Here is a 19,118-nt window from a genome sequence, read left to right on the forward strand (position 1 = left end):
TGCTTTGGAGCTTTTTCCCAGATGGCAGGAGGGAGAAGAGATTGTATGGGGGGTGCATGGGGTGCTTCATAATGCTGTTTCCTTTGCGGATGCAGCGTGTAGTGTAAATGACCGTGATGGCAGGAAGAGAGACCCCGATGATCTTTTCAGCTGACCTCACTACCCACAATCAGAGATAGAAAACGCATGCACAAAGGGCAATGTTGCAATAGTCAAAGGGGATTTCAATATGCAGGTAGATCGAGGAAAATCAGGTTGGTGGTGGATCCCAAGAGAGGGAGTTAGTAGAATGCCTATGAGATGGGTTACTGGAGCAGTTTCGTGGTTTTGCCCACTACATAACTCCCAACCCAGAATTGACATTCCCTGCCCACCCCCCCCCCAACCAATGATCCTGATTTGAATAGGGAGCTTAAGGTAGAGGAACCCTTAAGAGACAGTTATAATAATATAGAATTCACACTGCAGTTTGAGAAGAAGCTAAATTAGATGTATCAGTATTACACTGAAGTAAAGGAAACTACAGGAGCATGAGAGAAGAGTGGGCCAAAATTGATTGGAAAGCACCAGCAGAGCAGCAATGGCTGGTGTTTCTGGCAGAAATTCGGAAAGCACAGGAAAGATCCAGCACAAATATGAAGACGTATTATTCTAAAGGGAGGATGAGGCAACTCTTCCTGATGGGAGTAAAAAACAGCATAAAATCAAATCAGGGAGCACATAATATTGCAAAAAAAAATAGTGGAAAGGAAGAGGTTAAGGAAGCTTTTCAAAACAAACAGAAGGCAACTTTTTAAAGAAAAAGGGAGGGGTAAGATGATAAAATATGAAGGTAAGATAGCCAATAATATTAAAGAAGCTAACATTTTTTCACATGTAAAATAAGTAAAGTTGAGATGAGAGTTGATATTGGAGCACTAAAAAATAACATTGTAGAATTAATGGGAGAACAAAGAAATAGCGGACAAACTTACGTATTTTACGTCAATCTTCACTGTGGAAGACATCAGCAGAATACAAGAAATGCAAGAGTGTCCCGGGGCAGAAATGAGTGTTGTTGCTATTACAAAGGAAAAGGTGCTTGGGAAGCTGAAAATTCTGAAGGTGGGCAAGTCATCTGGACCAGATGGGCTATACTCCAGGGTTCTGAAAGTGGTAACTGAAAAGATTGTTCAGGCATTAGTAATGATCTTTCAGAAGCACTAGATTCTGGAATGGTTATGGGCAATTGGAAAATTGCAAATGTAACTCCACTCTTTAAGACATGAGTGATGCAGAAGAAAGGAAATTATAATCCAGTTAGCCTGACTTCACTGATTGGGAAGATATTGGAGTCCATTATTAAGGTTGAGGTTTTGGGATACTTGGGGGCACATGATAAATTAGGCCAAAGTCAATCTAGTTTTCTCAAGGGGAAATCTTGCTTAACAAATCTATTGGAATTCTTTTGAGGAAATATAAAGCAGGATAGACAAAGGAGAGACAGAGAACATTGTTTGTTCAGAATGCCTTTGACAAGGTGCCATGCATGAGGCTACTTAACAAGATCAGAGCCTATGGTGGACAGAAGCTTAGCTGACTGGCAGGGGGCAAAGAGTGAGAATAAAAGGGGTTTTTCTGGTTGGCCTCTGGTAACTAGTGGTGTGCCACAGGTGTTGGTGTTGGGACAGATTCTTTTCACATTATATGTCAGTGATTTGGGTAACAGAATTGATGGGTTTGTGGTCAATTTTGTGGATGATATGAAGATAGATGGAGGGGCAGTTAGTATTGAGGAAGGATGGTGTCTACAGAAGGACTGAAACAGATTGGAGGAATAGGCAAAGAAGCGGCAGATGTAATTTAGTGTAGGGAAATGCATGGTCATGCACTTTGGCAGAAGGAATAAAGGCATGGACTATTTTCTAAATGGGTAGCAAAGTCAGAAATCAGAGGTGCAAAGAGTCCTTGTGCTGGATTCCCTAAAGGTTAACTTGCGGGTTGAGTTAGTAGCAGTAAGGAAGCCAAATACAATGATACCATTCATTTCAAGAGGACTAGCATACAAAAGCAAAGATGTAATGCTGAGGTTTTATAAGGCATTGCCTCAAATTGGCAGCTACCAGAGTTGGAGCAAGTAGAGACGATGGAAGCTGCAATTGTATTCCGCAGTTTCTAAAATGTGAGGGCATGAATGTGCTTGATAGGCAACATGCATGTAGGACGATGCAGTCGTTGCATAGTTAATGAAATGTGCGATATTAACTCATCTTGTGGATAGTTTACAATGTGTGTGGCGTACAACTTTTTGCATAAATTTGCAGTTCTTCAGCAATCAAAACATTTTTTTTAAATCTGCATAATATATTTTAAAAATGCGAAGAATCCATGACCACAGGTGAAATGATTGCGGGTTACAGATTTCCTGATTCTGGCTTGGTTCCTTCTCACTTTCTGGGACCAATTAGAGGTAGCTGGAGACTTTTGAATCTGTTGGTTTGATAAGGCTTTCAAATTGCACTTATTTTCTGAGCCCCACAAACAGAGACAAACCAATAAAGTTAGTTTTGTTGTCAAATCTTTAATTTACTGATCATAATATATCCATGAAACTTTTAAGTGATCCAGTTTCCTTATGATTTTCAAAAGTTTTCATTGTAAGTGATGGACTTTGCTGCAGCAGCAAAACTGTACCTGTTGATCATATTTAAGGAATTCTTTTAATGTGACAAATTAGAGAGAATTGCATTACATTGCAGAGTTTACCAATTGCATGCGCAGCTGCAAGTTCATGTGATAGCAATTGATATGCAAAGGTATTTGTAAAATGAGTTTCAGCTTTAATCTAAGAAGGAATATATGAACTGTTCAATGCTGAACTGTTCCCACAACCTATAAGCTCACTTTGTAGGACTCTTCATCTGGTGTTATCACTATTTATTATTTATTTATTATTTTGTCTTTGTACAGCATATTTTTTGCTCATTGATCATCCATCTTGTGTGTTTTTTTAATTTATTCTATTTATTTTTATTTAGCGTGAATGTCTGCAAAAAATTAAGCAGGGTAGTGCATGTGCTTTGATAATAAACTTAATTGAACTTTGAATTGAGGTGGACTTTTGCCCTGATTTTGCTCTGAGATTAGATGTTTAACACCAGAGTCTGGATATGAACAAGATTATTCCAACAGAATGCAGCATTGTGTTTTCTTGCAACTTTCACTTTGACTCACATTCGTGCTCTCTCCCCCTTGCACCCTCTATCTCATGACCCAACCCCAGCTCCTCAGCTTGCAATCTAATATACTGTGGCTGGTGCATTTAAAGCTGGCCTGCACAGGACTCGCAGGAGAATTGGTTTTTGGCAAGAGGTGGTGACAAATTACAGGAAAGAGCTCCTTTGTAAAATGAAAAAAAGTGCAAGCACTTTTTCATTGTGCTACAGGTAGAAGAATTGCTCCCTGTATATCTGTGCATTTTTTACTTACTCCAGCTCCATTTCCAAATGGCCTTTCCCTGCATGTTCCTCTGTTCACTCTCTTCAAATCATATTGCATTGCTTGGAGAGAGCTTTTGAAAGTCTGGAAGCAACCACTTATTAACAAAGGTTGAAGTCACCAATATCCGTTACTTACTGCTGTCCATCTCTTTTGTGGAGAAAAGTTGATAAGTAACTTGCAAATTCCTTTTGAATTGCATTGTTGACCCTTCCTCCTCCTTGCTTTGTGTGGCTTGAGCTATACCTTTTTAAGAGTGAGAGTTCACTGGAGCAGGGCCAGCAATAAATAAGCAGAGCAAGCTAAATGTCTTTTTGTCAGCGTGACATGCCAGCTCTGTGCTTTTCAGTATTGAACTAGAAGCCTGCACCATTCAGTGTATGTGAGCTGCAGAAGGTGTTTTTGACCTCTGAAGGTTCTTATTGTCTCCAGAATAGAGCTGTTGAGCCCCTTGTTGTCCTTAAAATCTTTGTACCCTATCATCATTCACTTTACACACATTTTTCATGTTGATGCATCCTGTGGGATCTCGGAGTCCTTGATTGTTCACCCCTTCTCCCCCCCCCACACAAACCAAGTTGAAAGTTGTGATATTTTGTCATAGATGAGCGTGATTTGAATCAGAAAATTTATTTACCTTTTTTAAAAAAAAGTTGCACCCTCTAATTTTGTTTCAAACAATAAAATGTTAAATTTTTGTGATTTACTTTAATTGTAGTGTGACAGTATTGTACCAAATAGGGTTTAAATCTACGTAGTTCCAACTTCTGTCCGTGTAATGTACACACTGTTTTAGTGAACAGCAGCCCCAAACAGTTCAGGACTGCACATACACATAGTTGCAGGGTTGAAAGACAGGAGTTTCTCTGTGAGAGTGTACATGAACTGTTGCCTAAAGAACAGTGACAGCTGCCCTGCTCTGTTTGAAGCTAGTATTTAGGCCATTACTTGAGCAAATCCTTATATGTACTGTCAATAGGAAGTTGTAATGTGAATGGCTATACTTTTAGGCAGGAAGTTTGTTGCTTCTGCGCAAGGTCTGGAATTTGAAATATCTTGGGGCCTCAACAGTGCCGACATCAGTGACTGAAAGTCTGATCTTTTGCTCCCCTATAGAGTTTCCTTTCAAGGGCAGTTGATTTGTTTTGATGCATGTATGCAAGCGAAGGGAAAGGTAGTCGATTCCTCAAATTGGATTATAAATGCAAAAGGACAAGAATGTAACGGAAATAAATAGTTCCAATTTTAGAGCACTTGATGACATTTGTTTCTTATAAACTGCAGTCTCCAACAATGTTTTGGTGTGAGGATTCTGAAGACAACTGTAAGTTTAAGCCAGTGAATAATGTTCTATCCCTACTTGAAAATTCTCTTATTCCTGTTATATTTTTCATGAGGACATGTTAATTAAAAGCAATTTGTTCTTGTGCACAACTAGTCTCCCTATTATTAATTCATTTCAGGGCACTGTTAGATGTATAAATTATAAATAAACTATGATTTATGCATTTTGAGCATAATAGATGTAAAATATTATTTAGCAAGTGTTAATAATTTGGAGAATGATTGTAGCTTAATCTTTATAGATAATGAGCAAAACTGGCATCTTTAAAAGGCAGTAATTCCCGAAGTTTCTACTCTATATAACTGAACACCAGAAAATAAATGTTATATACTGTTTTTACTGAACAAGATTGAACAAAGATTTTGAGAGATAAACTGTGAATTACAGTGTTTCGTGTCAGCTTGCATCCTTTTCAGATAGAAAGACTGCATTGTCTATATGTAAGCCAAGTGTATGAAACAATTTGCTCTAAATATTCCACATCTACTTACCAAGTGACCTAAGAATTTGCGGGCAAATACAATTTACAACACTGGTGTGCTTTTGACCCTCGTATCAGTGCCAGTATTATTGTGGTTTTAAACTGAATCTTTCCACACTAAAGCTGTTTTTTAAAGCTTTCCCTGGTTCCTGTATTGATCATGTCCATCTCTAGCCTTAATGTTGCTTATCAGAATTAATGCTGCAATGTGTGTTGTTTTCTGTCCCGTGCCCAAGCATTTACTTTGAGCTTTTATCGACAATATCAAGTTTCGTATCAAATGTACTCTCATAACTCAGTGTGTGCATTATGGTTGTTTACACAATGTTCCTTTTTTGTGATTCATTATCAGTTTGGAATGGTGGGTAAATGCACCTTGAAACCAGAGTATTTTGAAATCCTGTTTGGAGGATGTTCAGATGTCAAAGAAGATAGGATTTTTATTATAACAGTTTCTGCTCTGCAGAGCTTTACAGATACCATAGAATATAATAGTTCATATCTGTGTACTGTAACATATATCACAGTAAATGTGGATGATATACAGGGATAATACCCTGGCTTTTGTACTTGTAAATTAAAAGCTTTGAATTTACAGTGTACAGTAAATTGTGTACTCAAAACCAGCCATAACTGTGGCACTGATATTGCCTTTTTCCAACATAAGATGCCGTTGGCATTGTTTTAACATAAACCCTGTTAATTCATTAATCCGGCTGAGCAGCCAGTCACATGGAAATATTCCAAATAAGCCAAGAATTAATGACTGCAACTGTTTACTAATGTTTAGTAATTTTTGATTTTGAAGTAAAGATTGGAGCATGAGCAAAGCATTAAAGTAAATGCAGAAAAATAAAGTTTTTGAAATTTTTATCTGAATTAAAATTTCAGCTTTGTATATGCATACTTTGGCAATAAAATGAACCTCTGAACATATTCAGGTAAGGGAATCAAAGTGCAACATTTAATTTCTCATGATAGCTAAATAGTAAATGGCTTTATTAATTTTGCAGGATATAGAGGTTTTTTCTGAGCATTTTACAATAAGAATGATTTGTAAGTGGCCAAATGCCATTGTGTATTCCCTTTGATCGGGGTATAGAAGGCTGCAAAGTGATGAGTGGGCACCAATTCATAGATCTCAACTTCAGCATTTCTGTGTTGAACTGTGAAAGTTAAGTTACTTTCAGATTAATTGTGCATGATGCCCTTACCTGAGCTAGAATTTCATAGTGGCAGCAACTGGTTGAATAGGTAGGCAGGTTGCTGTTCAAAAATGGGCAGGGTACACAAAAACTTGATGTTCTTCTCTGTATGTTGTCAAGGATGCAGTCAGAAAGAATTGTTGATGAAAAGTACCATTTAAAAAAAAAAATCTGAGGACCATGCATCAAGTATTTCATTGTAAGTGCGCACCTTGTCCTGGTTACTTGAAATGACCAGGAGACTCAGACAATTCTTCGAGAAGTTTAAACCTTTATTTGCAAACAAAGGCTGAGGCAATCAATGAACTTGTCACCGAAAGCCCACCGAGCTCTGGTGTACAGCATTCTTTATAGTAATTTCTTATCTCAGTTACATTTCAGTTTTATCAGCATACCCAATCAATTTTTAGTTGCATATCATCTATACATTAACTAATCAATCGCTCTTGTCTAGCTCTCGGTGTGCCACCAGTATTTCTTTCCAGTTCACATCTTGGGCCTCATTCCTGGCCACGGTTGTTTCTCAGTCAGCCTCCTTAACCTCCTTCACATTACATTTTCTGTTCGTACCATCCTGTCTGCCACCGTTATCTCTTAATAAGCCATGCTGTGTGTATTATATGGAGTACATTTCAGCTAATTAGTGCTGCTAGCTAAACAGGTGTTCTTTAAGTATGTGGCTAAGAGAATACAAGATATCTAGTTAAAATAATACATAGCAAAATGTGTCTAGTAAACTAATACATAGTAATATTCAGTACATAGAAGTGATTACATAGTATAGTAAATAGCCAGTACATAGTGGTTATATTTCAGGTATATATAGTGATTATGTCAGGTATATTTCTCAATAACCTCAAGTTTCATTAACCTAACACGTTATTATTCCAAGAAGCACATTTAGAATTCCATAGGGTTTAGAAAATGTATACATTTAATAACTGAGAACATAGTGTACAGGCAGTGGTAGCCAACCACAGTTACTGCTTTCTTTCATTTTCAAGCCTGATTTGAGTATTTGTAGTCAGGTTTTACCCTACCAACACAAACAATCTTCTCTTGAAATTTGTATCTAGCATTTGCTGTGCTGTTTTGTCACTACATTCTGTTTATTTCAATCTACTGCCGCATCTCTGCTAGTTGCTCTTTCATCGATTAGACCTGCATCCTTGGAATATTATCCTTCTCTACTTACCCAACCACCTTCCTGAGTGCTTCATACAACTTCCTTCAGGCCTTTGTTTTGTCACTATTACGTACTCTTGATAAATATTAAGGGGCTGCTCACCTTTCTCATCTAATTTTTGCTAAAAATAAATTGTACTGTTGTGGTCCATCGCGATGCCAGATTCAGATATGGTGCACAAGCATCATACTTTGGTCACCCTGGGGCACATTTTAATTGGTACAAGTCCTTGCATGTGCATGATCCAGGTGGAGTGAAGCTGCAAGGGGGCTAAGGTCTGATTGAAAGTGGGTGAGCTGCCAACAATTGTCACGCCCTGATACTACATTAGAATGTCAGGGAAAGCCAGTTTAGATTTAATATTGATGTTGAAATGCAACGACTAAGGTGGATTTAAAGAAGCAAATGTTTTATGCCCGGTACCTGTCTCAGGTTACTGGTGGAGACCAAATATCCTCGTACGTCTTTTGGTCTCTTGCAGGATATTGCCGTTACTTTGCATCAACAAAATGAGCCTCAACTTGATTCAGCAATATCTATTTTGAGCAGGAAAGCGAAAAAGTAAATAATGGGGTGCTGGAAATATTTTAGTAGTTCAGGTGACATGTTTCAATGCAAACAGGGTTCAGATTTCAGGATGGTAACTTTGTCAGAATTGGGAAAATTTGTGGTCAATTAGTAGGTCAACAAATTTATTCAGATTAACATTGGTTTATTGTCATAAGCACTAGGGGCAGTGAAATTCCTTGCTCACGTGAAGCTCGGAGTAAACAATGTACTTGGTAATCATAAATGCAACAATGAAAACAGCAGTGTACACCGAACATGAAAATAGTACAAAGATCTGAGGTAGTGCAAAAGGAAATGCTAAAGTATTAATAACAGAATAATACAGGTAGAATTAAGAGACCAAGAATGGGACAGCATCGCTAAGAAGGGGGGAATGTGAAAGTCGTCATTAATTCAGGAAGTCTGATAGCAGTAGGAAAGAAGCTCTATTTGGCCCTGGTCACCTGGACTTTCAGGCTCCTGTATTTTCTCCCAGAAGGTAGATGAGAAAAGATGTTATTGATTTCAATCTTTATCCACTGAGAATTCAATCAGAAATTTAGTTACTGAACATTTTACTCCAAAGGTTTGCTACCATTATCTAAAATAGCTAAATAATTATATGTTATGTTTTTGAGGGGTGAGGACCCTGCTTAGAAAATGGTGTCTGTAACCTGTGATTGCCACAGCATGGAGCCTTCCTAGTACTGTGCTTTCGACATAATTATTTCCAACATTGGGACAATTCTGAAATTTAAAACTGATGTTTCTTTGGTCATTAATATCTGCAAAATATCCATTATGGAAGGATTAAAAATGGATTATCCATTTTGGATTCCTTTGCTTCAGGTGATCTCTCACATGGTTAACATGCTATTCAAATTCAAATGTGGAGAGAGGCCATTGGGATTAGTGGTTGTTATGAAAGTCTTGGCTGTCATATTAAGGTCATGGTGAATGGTAGTGAAAGGTTGGGGGAAGCATATTCAGTAGGTGTATTTTGCATGGATAAAAGCAGAAAGTATATAAGAGGTTCAAATAAAATAATTTTAAAGTAGTTTTAACCATGTATTGACTTTTACAAAGGATAAAAGTCGATGAAAATTTTCAAGCTAAGGAAATAGTTACTTTCGTATCTCTTATTTGTAATCATATTAAAGGAATTTTGTACTTTGCACTATTGTGGGTTGGCATTTTGAATTCATGCCAAGGCCAAAGACAGAATAATAGTACCACTGATCTGTTTGGAATTCTGCCTTGTTAAAAACAGATAAAACAATGCCAGAGATTTAAAGTATTGCAGTATTTTATTTTTTGGATTTGAGACTCTTATCCAGAAAATGTTTCAGACTGAAGCAGATGGGGATCGATCATGGATTCATTGAGATTTTCAGGTTTTCAGTGCTTCTATTAAAATGCCCAACATCTAGAAGAATATACTCTATGTGCATAAATCTTTTCTTTGGTATTTTTAAGCCCAAGGCTTCCTTTTCTTTTTTTTAGTAGTCTCTTTGTTAATTAACTAAAAGAACTCCACAAAACCAAGTCAACTAACTCCATCAGTCATGAGAATGTTTTTGAAGTTTAAATATTATGAGGGGAAATAGCAACATTTAATTAAAAATATTATTGTCTATAGCTGATTGAAATATAATTTCCCTGTCTGCTTAATTTCCTTTTTTTGTCTACCTCTTTTCTTGGTTTCCATTTGTTCATTCTACAAACCAAATATAAAATACAATTTGGTTCACTACAGCTTCTGACACTGTATCAGATCCAAGCTACTTTTGGCTTCTGTAATCCACAACAAGTATGAAGGAGCTCGAATTACTGTATCAATTCTTCCTTGTCTTGAACGATTACTGAACTTATTTAATGAGTGTTCTTTATATCTCCAGCACACACTGTCTTTGGTGACTTGTAAGAATGTAATGTATTTTGTTGGGGAAGAACGTTTTATGTCATGTTTTCCCTTGGTTCCATAAGAATAAGGAAAAATGGATAAATAATGGGTGGAGGGGGTCCCTTTTTGTGTTCTTGGTAAAAAAAATGCCAGAAATTTTGTTCCCACTTGAAATTCTCTCTCCTTTCTTAATCAGTGCATATGGTGTATTCTTCAACACCAACATATAACATTGATACCCCCCAAAGAAAATTGAACTCTATTTGCGTAATATTTTTTGAAGCACCTCTATAACAAATTGCATTTGAAGTTAAAGCTAAACCTTGAATTATTACAGTATATGCTCTTAGTCTCACTATTTGTGGTGATACTCTTTTTTCCCTTTTGCAGAACATTTTGTTGTGTTTGGGGTGCTTATCATCAAAAGGTGAACGAAAGAAGAAATAAACCCATGAATCACTGTACTTGATTCTTCATATTAACTGGTGCTTTGGTTTCTTGTGCGTGAATCAGTATCAGTTATTTGGAGCAAAGGCTATTATTTCTCTTTCCTCTCTGCAGATTTCAGTTGTAATTTCTAGTGTTCCACTTCATTGGTTAACCTTACAACATTTTACAAATTCGGGTTAATCACAGATGCAAAATGTAAAATATTTATATTTAAGATATGAGGATTTGTTGAGTGGCTAAGTGGTGGGGGGGGGGGTCGAAAGTGAATTGTATTGAGTATTATTAATGTGCACCAAGGAGCTTAATGAAAAAATTGCCTTTTTACAGATGCTTTCAATAAACAGTTCTTAATTTTCATGATAAGTATGTGCACTTATGCAGTTTTGAGTTTGTTTGGTTTTATTGACTTTATTGGAAGATTCACGAGAGTGCAACAGCACATAATAAAAAGCCTGCATGGGGTCTTCATTTGAATCTATATTTTAATAGTAATTTCAGAAAGCAGCTGAATGTGGCATGAATTTGAAATTTGTGCCATGATATCAAGTGGGCAACTAATCCTGTTTTTGAAACTTCCCAAAAAATGCACAACTTCCCAAAAGCAGTTTTCTTGGATGATTTTTTTTGGGAAAATACTGTTCTTTCTAATACGGTGTTTACTCTGAGGAATGATGTTAGCAGCAAAGGAAGCAGGTAGTAACAGTGCTGTAATGAGGTGAGTACTTTGTCCAGTAATTATGAATGGAGATGGAACTTTACGAGACCCCATGAAGTATCTGGTATTTTCTTTTGCCCTGATATCAAAAGGGATGTCCATTTATTGATGCTTTTGTATTCAAGAGGAGAAACAATTGTGTAACATAATCCCTTGTTCCCTCTTAAATTGTGAGTCATTAATGTGCATTGAACTTAATGTAATTTCAGTCATATTTCAGGCATGTTTTGACTGGATGTACTTTTAAGTCCTCCATAATACAGAAGTGGATATTATTATGGTCCATTATTATGGTCCATTATTCTTGCAGCTTATGGTAGTGATCCTCTTTCTTTCTTGTAGACCACTTCATCTTGTCAAAGAGATAACATAATTTGTGATGCCGTTACTTCTGCACACCACCAGAATCATTCGCAATGGCTAATTTTTTTATAACTCGAACTAAGCTTAAACTTTAATAGTGTTTGCACTTGCGTTAGTTGTAAGCAACTGTTATGGCTCAATGCACAAGTGAATTAACAACAGAAGATGTGAGGATGCAGTTCTGTGCTATCTGTTGTGCAGTAGGACAACGACCCGCTTATCTGCACTGCCCTGCTCTTGCACTCCTGCCTTAGGTCACCTAGTGCTTCCATATTCATTGTGCACTGCTTTTATACTGTAAGAAGGACAGTGAATGGTCTTTTCATTAACCTATTTTGGTTTTTAGATAACATTTTGTTCTCCTTTATTCTCCATAAATAGGATAACGAGCCTGAAAATTTCAGTCTTCTCATATTATTTTATGTCCTAGTATTATGTTCTACATGATTGCCCAAACACATTCCACAGATGCCAATGGAATGAATTTTGAAAAGAGTACAATGCATTGACACTGATAGTGCATTTACTGCTAACAGTAAAGATAAATTTCTGCCTGTTAGGTCCTAGAAACATACGGTATAGCAGGAATCCATTCTGTACATCATGTCTGTACTTTTGAAAAAGCCTTTGTGTTCAGTCTCACTTCCCTGTGTGTTGGTCAAAATGTAATGGGTTTAGAAAATGCCTTGAAAGAAATCTCTTAAAAGGAAAATGAAGAAGTCCATAACCATATGGGGTAAGACCGAGAAAATGTCCAGTTCTAGGCTGGTGTGTGCTATGAAGGTTACTTTCCATTTCAGTGCCAGGCAATAGTAATATCCAATTAAGAGAAAATACAGCTATCATCCCTTATGTTATCACTATTGTCAAGGTCCTGAGGGTTACCATTGACCAGAAATTGAATTTGAGTAGGTGGCTATAGGAGCAAGTCAGAAGCTAGGAATCCTACAGGGAGTAAGGACCAAGTCAGGAGTGTGGTGGAATACTCTCCACGTGCCTGAATGAGTGTAAATTCAACAATGCTCAGTGGGTCAGATATAAGAGAAGCTTGATAGGCACCCTATCTACGATCACTTAGAAACTCCTGTATTGACACATAGTAGCAGCAGTTTGTACATCTAAAGAAGCACTATGGAGAGGGGAACCTGTAATGGGAGTGTGTTAGTGAAGGGCAGATGGAGAGGGGAAAGAGTTGTGATCAAGGTCGATCAAGAGAAGAGAGAAGTGGGACAGAAGTGGATGAGTTATCATAAATTGAAGAATTCAGTGTTTGTGCTATCAGGTTGCAGGTGGAATTTGAGGCGCTGTTGGATATGTATTTCAACTCCCTCACAGTTGTTTGTTCAAAATCTTGGAGCATTGTATGCATACATGCATTTCAAGAACTGCAGAAGTTCAAGAAAGTAGCTCACCATCACCTTCACAAGGGTAGCTAGGAATGTGAAATGAAATTCTGGCCCTGCCTGTGAAACCTACATACCTTGAATGAATATAAGAAAAAAATCTTGTTAAGCATCTTATATTGAAGCTCCCTAGTTATGTTCTTCACCACAAGTAAAATTGATTTCTCTGTATCACACTCTCAAAAGCTTCTATAAATTTTAAAGATCTCCATTAAGTCATTTCTTTGCTTTCCTCTTGCAAGAGAAGATACTGTCTTTTTATCCTTGCATGATATTTATATTCTTGCATTATAGCCAGCATCATTGTAAATCTAACCTTCATAAAACCAGAGCTGTGTGCCACATGTTAAACATGCTCTACCTAGGCATTGATGTGGATTTACATAACTTTGCTACTTTTAAATTCTCTCTCTCAAGAAATTTGAGTGTTGGGTTTGTTTTGTTTTTGGCTTTAGCTCATCTGAAATGCACTTTTTATTGATTGATGTATTTATATACCAAGATCACTTTGTTTCTTTACTCCCAACTATAATCATACCTACTGAGTAATAAGTGATCTCCCAATTATTCCTTTCAAAATGTACTGAAGCACAGTATTGGTTAATTTGTTAAAATATTGGCTGTACTGCCTTAACTAATGAATTCCAGCAATTTGTTACATACCATTCTAGTCCATATGAGTGCTGCCGACGAACACTTACACCCCCTCCCCAGCATAATCATTGCAAACTTTCACTGCCTAGCATCTTTTTTCCTTCTACTCTGCTTTGAAACCAGCTTGAAATCTGCATTACTTAGCTTTATCTAATTTTTCAGATTTGGGATTCCTCATCAAAGGCATTTTAAAAATCCGTATAAATTACAACTATTGCTTGAGTATTGTTGACTAGCTGTAAGCTCCAAACAAAAACTCGGTGATAGTTCAAGGAAGACTTTCACTGTTGATGTGCAACTAACAATCAGGTATCATGCTTGTGCTTCCAGATATTCTTCTGTATTCCCTTTGACAGGGATTCCATCATCTACCTTCCTGCCATTGCTTAGCTACTTGATCTACAATTCCCTGGGTATGTTCTATTCCCTCTTGACAACCATAGAGTGCCATATCTTTTTTCAATGATGTGTTAATTATTTTCAGTAATCTTGTTGGTATCCCTTACCTAAATTATTTTAATGTGTAGTGAAGCAATTCATTCAGATCAGAAATGTTATTCTATAATTTTGTTATATCCTCTATTCTGAAGGGAGCTGCTGTATTACTTGCCTTATCATACAAATGCTGTCCACTTGTTCTGTCTCACTGATAAATGCTGAAGCAAGCATGACTTGTTATTTCTACCATTTCCCCATCATTACCGCTGAGCATTGTGATGTCCATTTTGTAATGGCTTTTTCCATCCAAACCTTTTTACTTGATGTGTTTACAGAATATTTTGCTCTTTTGTTCATCCCTTAATGATTTTATTTTATATCTTCACTTTCCCTTCCTAAACAGCATTTAAAATATTCATTATCATTCTTATTTGCCCATCTTCTCAAGTTCTTCTTGTCTGTTTTTTTCAGTCTGGAATAGCTATCAGTTGATCACCAACTACAAAAAGAGGCACACCTCCTGTCCCAATGACCACTCCTCTCAAATCGGTTAAGTGAATTCTGCAGATTTTACTTGCAGATCATGTTTCAGACACCCACTCCTGTGCCAGTTTAGCCAGACCATCACCAATGTCCCATACCCTTTATTGTCAAGGAAGAGGAGGTGAGAAAGCTGTTCAGGAAGCAAAATATCAAGGATGATGGTGGCTTTGACTCTATCTCCCCTACTATCTTTGATCATTGTGCCTACCAGCTCTCAACAGTCTCCACAGACATTTTCATTCAGTCTCTTAAACTGTACATTGCTGCCACATATTTCAAGAAGTCTGTTGTTATCAAAGATTACTGGTCTCAATGATTACAGGCCAGTTGCAATGACAATAATCATAATGAAGATTTTTGAAAGGCTGGTTATATAATTTCTTAAATCCATAACTCAAAATTTTCTTGATCCACTGCAGCTTGCCTACAGATCTGTAGCCAACATTGGTTAGGACTTCATACTACAGCAACTTAATTCCCCTGGTATATGAGAATTTTTTTGTTGGTATCATTTCTGTTGTCATTACCATTATCTCAGAACTTCTGCATGAGAAACTCTCCAAATGTAATGTGTGAGATCCCATTTGCAGGTGGATCACAGAATTATTCTTGGAAAGGAGGCAGCATGTGAGAATAGGCAAGCACACCTCCACATCCTGCTCAGTCAGCATTAGTGCACCACTGGGGTGTGTTTTCATACCTCTGCTCTTTTTTTCCTAAATACCAATGATTGTGTCTCCAATGAGTCATCAGTTAAACTGATATAGTTTGTAGCTGACACCACTCTCATTGGACTCATCACCAGAGGTGGCAAATCGAAGTACTACCAGGTTAGAAACAAGCTTGTGTACTGGTGCAATCGCGACAACTTGGAGGGGAATGCTCTCAAATCCATGGACATGCATGTCAACTTCAGGAGAAAAGTGTCCTCTCCACCCACACCTCATCAACAAGCAGCACTGTTTCAACATTCAGGTTTCTGGGCATCACTGGTTCGTAGAACCTCATATGAGAGAACTATATCTCCTTCATTATCATAAAGGCATAACAATGGGTCTACTGCTTGCAGCAGCTGGTAAATTCCACCTTCCCCGGAACATACTAGTGCAATTCTACACTGCCATCATGGGGAACATCCTCACATCAGTCATTTCTGTCAGGTTTGTTCCAACACGCTATGAATACTGCAGTGTACTGGTGTTTTAGCAGGTAAAGTCCTTGGCTGCACTCTTATCATCACTGCAGACTCGTATGTATCCACTACAATGAAGCATGCAGGAAATGTAATCGTGGATAATATCCTCCTTGTAAACTGCCTTTACTAAAAGTTTGCTTCTGGAAAGGGCTATTAAAACAAAAGCTTCATGCTATTTAAAGTTTCTTCCCCCAGGCAGTTAATCTGATCCTCCATTCTTGTTACCACCTCCACACTCCTTTTATCTTTTACTTTAGTCACTACACTGTAAACACTGTAAGTCGCATTTTACAATGCTGTTTGCTTTGTAAATTCATGCTGGTATTTATGTACATTCTTTATAAATGTTGAATTGTTTTTTGTTGCATGATGTGCCAACATACCACAGTACATTCCTAATACAGTGGATTCTGGTTAATTGGGGTGCATTGGGACCAATGCATGTTGGGCCAATTTTGCAGATGTCCCAATTAGCTAAAGTTTCATGGAAATATTTAAAAAAGGTATTAAAAAAAAGACAAACTACTATTTAAATGAGCAATAAATTGTTTTTAAATGAAGTACAGAACAATTTAGAACACTACCAATACTACTACAGTATTATCCTTTGATGAGCACCTTTGCTCCATCTGTTACAAAAAGTGGAATTTTCAAGTGGCCATCCATTTCAAATCTACTTCCCATTCCAAAATGTTAGTCCAAGGCCGCTTCTACTGCCACGATGAGGCCACACTCAGGTTGGAGGAGCAGTACCTTGTATTCCATCTGGGCAGCCTCCAATCTGATGGCATGAACATCAATTTCTTGAACTTCTGGTAATTGCCCCAATCCCCTTCACCATTTCCCATTCTTGTTTCCCTCTCACACCTTCTCTTCTTACCTGACCATCGCCTCCCTCTGGTGCTCCTCTTCCTTCCTTTACATCCATGGTCTTCTGTCCTCTATCAGATTCCCCCTCCTCCAGCCCTTTATTTCTTCCACCAAACAACTTTCCAGCTCTTTACTTCACCATTCCGCCTCTCTGGGTTTCACCCATAACTGGCCACCTTGAATTTGTCCCTCCCCTCCCTCCACCTTCTTTTTCTGACTTCTACCTCCTTCCTTTCCAGTTCTGATGAAGGGTCTTGTCCCAACATATTGACTGTTCCATATGAGGATACTCTCTGACCTGCTGAGCTCTTCCAGCACATTGTGTGTACTGCTCTAGATTTCCAGCATCTGCAGTACCTCTTGTGTCATAGTATTATCAAACTGTGTATTGGTTCCTAATAGATTTCAGTGGAGGAATATATTCAATGTATGCTGCTGCCATGTTCTTTTGATTTGACTCTAAGTGAACAAAATCAGCGCAGGCGCCTAGGTGCAGATAATGAACTGCTTTCAGACAATGCTTTTGACGATTACAACCTCCAAATCTTAATTTTCATTGTAACTTTCCAGATTGTCAAGACCTTCAAATTCTTTGTAGTTCTGATCTTGTAGAAGTAATGAAATAATTTCATTTCATTTCTGACTGTTTCTGGCATCTCCAAGCCTGAATGCTTGAAACTGCAGTGAGTGAAATGGTTCTGAATTGTCTTCCTGCTTATTTCTCATCAACTATCACTGCCTGTAACTTTTTGCCCTTATGTGCTAAAGCTCTTAAGTCACCCATTCATGATTCTGAGGAAGATTAAAAATGTGATATTGATGTTCTACAAAAGATGAAGAATAATGAGATGTGTCCCTGCTTCAGTAAAATATATTGCATTCTGGAGTGTCACCTTGGACATAAAAAGTGCCAAGGTGCACTGTTGAATCAGTGTTGAAGGGAATAACAAGAAAAAAAACATTGGAGAAGCAAAAACTTCATTTGTCAAATATTAATTCAAGTTGAATTGTTTATTTAAAAACTTCATAATATGGTTCAGTATGGATGCAGTACCTTCTGTAGTTTGCCATATGCCAAAATTGATTTATTTAATGGCTTACAACTGGAACACTGCGCTGTAATGGTGTGGTTCTCTGGCGGCTGAAATGGAGCAGTTGAGTCTGTCCATCAAGGCATTTGAATTAGCAAACAGTGAAGGAGTGTGTATTTGAAGGACTCTGCACTATTATTAAATTGTTTGACATCCAGAAGTGACCACTTTGCAGATTTTGCAGCAGTAGGTTCAGATTTTTTTGGAAGCGTGCTTGAAGGCTTATTCTGTTTTCTTTCTTGTTTGTTCCTGTGCATGTTCACAAACAGTGGGTACACAAAGTTTACAGACAAAGATGCACAGTTTTGGTTTTGCTCTTTTTTTTAGTGGATGTTTCCCTCGTAATTATGTTTGGGGAAAATGACAATAATTTTCTTAATTGGTCTCAAGCTTATTTTGTTCAGTAAAGTTCATGTAATTTCCAAGTAAGCCTATAGTTTTATATTAAGGATATATATGATGCAATGTGCTTTCAGAAGTGCTATCAAACAAGAAGTGTTGCTCATTGCACAAAGTATGATATTGTGACAGATATCCAAAAGTGTAGGATATTAAGATATGTTGAAAGAAGAAGGCATATGAAGGTATGCCCATCAAAGCTGGTGCAGTTAAATTCAGGCTTGGCACATTACTTGATGAACAGTAGAGATTCCGCAGATGCTGGTAACACAAACAAAATGCTGGAGAAGCCAGCAGGTCAGGCAGCATCCATGGAAAGGAATAAACATTCGACGATTTTGGCTGAGACCCTTAATCCTGAGGACCCTAGCTATTTCAATGGGAAAACTGACAGAGATGGGGAGGGATGAATAAGGATGGGAAGTAAAAGCAAAACAAAGCTTTTATTGGATCACTAGCTGCAAGTGGACATTAATGACAACATAAAATTATCTGGGTCCTAAAACGCTATAAAGCTGAGTATTGTATTTTACATAGAAACATAGAAAACCTGCAGTGCAATACAGGCCCTTCGGCCCACAAAGTTGTGCTGAACATGTCCTTACCTTAGAAATTAGTAGGCTTACCCATAGCTCTCTCTTTTTCTAAACTTCATATACCTATCCAGCAGTCTCTTAAAAGACCCTATAGTATTCGCCTCCACCACCATTGCCGGCAGCCTATTCCACACACTCACCTCTCTGAGTAAAAAAAACTTACCCCTGACATCTCCTCTGTACCTACTCCCCAGCACCTTAAACCTGTGTCCTCGTTGATCAATAACTCACTCTGAGACGTAAGGCGAGATATCA

The 19,118-nt window shown here is 37.7% G+C and overlaps 1 protein-coding gene across 10 annotated transcripts in view; it reads left to right on the forward strand.

The window, feature by feature from the left end:
* dmd (dystrophin) overlaps positions 1-19,118 on the forward strand; it is a 1,939,431-nt gene that overhangs the window by 215,797 nt on the left and 1,704,516 nt on the right. Inside the window, exons 1-2 of one of the 10 annotated variants that reach the window (XM_059968145.1) lie at positions 4,619-4,651; positions 4,762-4,801. The exons of 8 other annotated variants lie outside the window; for them this stretch is intronic. In XM_059968145.1, the coding sequence (XP_059824128.1) occupies positions 4,634-4,651; positions 4,762-4,801 (58 nt within the window). In that variant the 5' untranslated portion in view covers positions 4,619-4,633. Of the gene's footprint in view, positions 1-4,539; positions 4,802-19,118 lie in introns of those variants that run through there. One more of the 10 variants, XM_059968144.1, reaches the window with a different exon arrangement.

This window comes from Hypanus sabinus, chromosome 4 (assembly GCF_030144855.1).
Source record: "Hypanus sabinus isolate sHypSab1 chromosome 4, sHypSab1.hap1, whole genome shotgun sequence".
Taxonomy (NCBI): Eukaryota; Metazoa; Chordata; class Chondrichthyes; order Myliobatiformes; family Dasyatidae; genus Hypanus; species Hypanus sabinus.